The 3,569-nt window shown below is 38.8% G+C and overlaps 1 protein-coding gene across 1 annotated transcript; it reads right to left on the reverse strand.

Annotated features, from left to right (window-relative positions):
- Positions 1-424: 424 nt before the first annotated feature.
- On the reverse strand, positions 425-2,998 carry LOC139715790 (ileal sodium/bile acid cotransporter-like). Its single transcript, XM_071627333.1, has 4 exons — positions 2,771-2,998; positions 2,121-2,314; positions 1,532-1,736; positions 425-955 (listed from the first exon to the last, which is right to left on the reverse strand). The coding sequence occupies exons 1-4, from the start codon at positions 2,996-2,998 to the stop codon at positions 425-427; spliced, it is 1,158 nt and encodes a 385-aa protein (XP_071483434.1).
- Between the last annotated feature and the right edge of the window lie 571 nt (positions 2,999-3,569).

The following is a 3,569-nucleotide window of genomic DNA, read 5'->3' on the forward strand; positions in this document are numbered from 1 at the left end:
GTGAAACATGTTGACTCTGCATGAAGGCGTGAAAGCTGACAATATACACGCATATGAAAAAATATGTTTGCTTTGAAACAGTGATAAAGATCAATAAGGTTGATGGTGATCAAAATTATTCTTATATCTGACTAAGCGTCATATAAAATCTATCAGGGCATGGGCTAAAATAACCATATGGTGTAAATTCAATTTTTTTAACTTCGAGTAGAAGAGGAATGATCTCAATCGAAATAATATTATGTTAGAACGATCATTGAAGATTGATTTTCAAATCAAACAAACCAAGACAGGTATAATGTTGTATATGTATAAGATATAATTATTCTTGTATACTGACAGGAATATTTCATCCAAAGAATTATTGTCGGGTGTTCATTACTAAGTATCACGATCAAACATATTCCTATTTTTGAAGTGTATCTTATTTTTCAACTGATTTATTTGGCGTGTTTCCAACTTCTGTGTCCACCTCCTGACTGTAAGCTGAGTCACTAATGTCGCCCTTTATTTCACTGCCATTGGCCTCCAAGCCCTTGGACTGGACTCGAACTATTTCAATGTTGTCTCCAGTATCCTCTTCTTTGCCTCTCCGCATATATACAACGCATCTGTACAACCCGACCAGTACAAGGGGTTCGAGATGGATAAAAAATGTGTAGAGAATTGGGTAGAAGAGCATATCTAGGAAGAGTGGTGAATCGACAAAGGAGAGTAGTGTCAAGGTCCAGGCAAGTCCCACGTTCTGCGAGCCAGTCTCGAAGGCGATAGCACGGCACTTGGCATGAGGCTGTCGGAGCAAGAGGGCGAACCCGTAGCCTATGGCGAAGCCCAGGGCTGGAAGAACGATGGAGCACAACCACAGTCCCCACCCGGCTTTGTGGAAAGAAGGATTCAGAAGTATGCTGACGGCAACGGATCCGATAGTTGCAATAACCGCTAGAGTCAAGGATATCTGATGTAAGTGAGAAAACGTATGAACAAACAGATCAATTGATATTGATATCTTTTTTAGCCAGTCGAGCCCGGGCAATCGTTGCTGCCAATTAGATAGCAGAATTATCAATAACCATTTAATGATTATGCATTCGTCAAGATGATACTGCAAATTGATTTTTCCCATTTTCTTTGATATTTTGGCCTACCATTATCAACGAGTCGCAATCGAACGTTCACATGATCATCACGGTCATAAATCAATCCCAAGCATTTATGCTGTAGGACCTGGCGCTTCTGACATTTTTATATTTGGATTTTCACCTCTGGCATGTTTATATACCCCTGACATTTCTGTCGTTAACCTAACATGGGATATTTCCACTGAATTCTAACAATGTCCAATATTTGATGCCTGATTTAAAAATGTACAAAATGTGATAATTTTCTTATGATTAAAGTAAAGATAGATAAAACAAATGAAGACTGGAAATCATTTTGCCCGAGAGTTTTTGTAATTAAATTTTGTATAGGATGTAGTTTTCTATTAAGCAAATACTAAAAAAGAAAATTGGACCTATACACTCTCACTCACTCGTGAAATCCAAGTCGTCCAGGCCTCTTTCCACCAGTGCAGGAACATTCCAAAGGAAACTGGGATCAAGATAGTGATGAGGGTTGTAAAAATATCAAGGTAAGGAACAACCGCTGACTCACTGGTCCACACACGAGAGTAGATAAAGAGATTAAGAGGCATCATCCCTATAGCGGCAGCTGTGGAAACCGTTGTCATGGAAACACTGAAATGAGAAGGAGAGGAACAAATGCAACTGTTATTCGTTCATTCAGTTTTAAATGATAATAGTGTGTCGTACTTTACGCGTGAGAGCATGCCGCAAGAGTTAAAATTGTGTCCATAATAAGTGGTTAAGATCATTTTCTTTTCTTTACGTTTGTTTCAGTGATGATTGATTTATCTGTTGCAAAAGGGGTGCTGAAGAAGGTATCAATGATAATGAAAGTTGAACTTAAAATTGCAGCCTGGAAATTAAACAGCGATAGAGAAAGAAAACAAATATTATATCAGACAGGGATTTAACTACAACAGGTGTCTTCAGAAAGACATTTTAGAAAACATGTGCAGCAACATATTAGAGGAAAGGGGAAGGAAAAAAAAATGTTACCTAAGACACACGTCCCCATTCGTCCAGTACGTAAAAACATTAGAAAGGGTACCACCTGGGCAGCATGCCAGTATGAGGACCGATAGGGCGCCGGCCACTTCAAGTTTCAAGGCCAGGCTGAGGCAGAACCCGATGAGAGGCATCAGTATAAACTGTGACGCCATGCCGATGAAAAATCCGGCGGGATGACGAAACTGTGCACGAAAAGAAAAAGAGAAAAAGGTGTTAATAAAGCGAGACCGCAGCCCTCATGTCAGGCTTTCAGTTCAGCCCTTATAGGGCAATTAAATTTTTCATAATTGTCTTTGACTTGTCTGATACATATCTTTCCTTCGACCATGAAAATAGATGTCATGATCATCTTTAAAATGTCAGCCGTCCCATTATTCCACATACTTTCAAAGTTTCTAAATTTCTGTTAATGTCGAAAGTTGAAAATATGGAATTGATTTGCTTTTTGTGTGTTTTTCATCTTAAACTGATAAATTATATTTTGAATTCATAATGGTATGCCTCCCTTTAAAACTTCCACAGTCTTTTGTTCATCATCCTGCATGTAGGTTTTGTTCCCTTCATGAATTATTTAGAAGTGAATAGAAGATATCAATTTAAAAAAAAAGGCAAACGAATGTTACATAATGTCCACAAACCGTTTCTTTAAGGTGCTTAAAGTCAATGGTCACGCCCATTGACAGCATCATCAGCACCAATGCTGAAGTGGCCAAAATCTGTGACGCCAATGTTAGATTCACTCCACCATCATTTGGAGGGTTAGCAGTGGTGTCATTTCCAGTAATATTTGGCATTGTCGTAGACGGCACAGTCGACCCGGTGATCCAGATAACAGTCACGTCCGTAGCATACTGCCCGTATTCCATATTGTGCAGGAGGAAAGACGCAGCAGTGAGAATTTCCCAAGCTCTGATTGCCTAAATAGGAAGAGTATCTAAAAGACACAGCGCACAGGATCATAGCAGCCTCATCATTTTCTAACAAACGAAATGGAAATTGTCAAGAATCCATCAGCGTAAAGGGGCAGGATTACAATGAACTGCACAAATAAAAAAGGTCACCATTCAAAGTCATCACACTAATAAACCATACTAGCTGAGATTATTTTCTTTACTTAATATTATATATGTTATTTTTTCTCATAACCGGGAAAGGCAAGGCTCATAAAAGACTTTCATACACACATTGGAAACTTACGGAATTTCAAAACAAATAATGAAGGTGTTACTTTGGACACATCACATCTGCTTTGTTGGATGGAGTTCAAGAATCGTGACAAAACAGATGAGACTGCTGCCTGCCTTATTTTCAACGCTATTAGCATTTTTCCCCCTGTCTTACACACTCTGGATTGAGTTATTTTGTGTTTTTGTTTCAGTAGCTATTCATCGCTGAGCATTTTTTTTATGAGGTATCCGCTCAATGTCAGATGTCAGA

Source organism: Diadema antillarum, unplaced genomic scaffold, assembly GCF_040938485.1.
Source record: "Diadema antillarum isolate AM-2024a unplaced genomic scaffold, OU_Dant_1.0 scf00000006, whole genome shotgun sequence".
In the NCBI taxonomy this organism is placed as follows: domain Eukaryota; kingdom Metazoa; phylum Echinodermata; class Echinoidea; order Diadematoida; family Diadematidae; genus Diadema; species Diadema antillarum.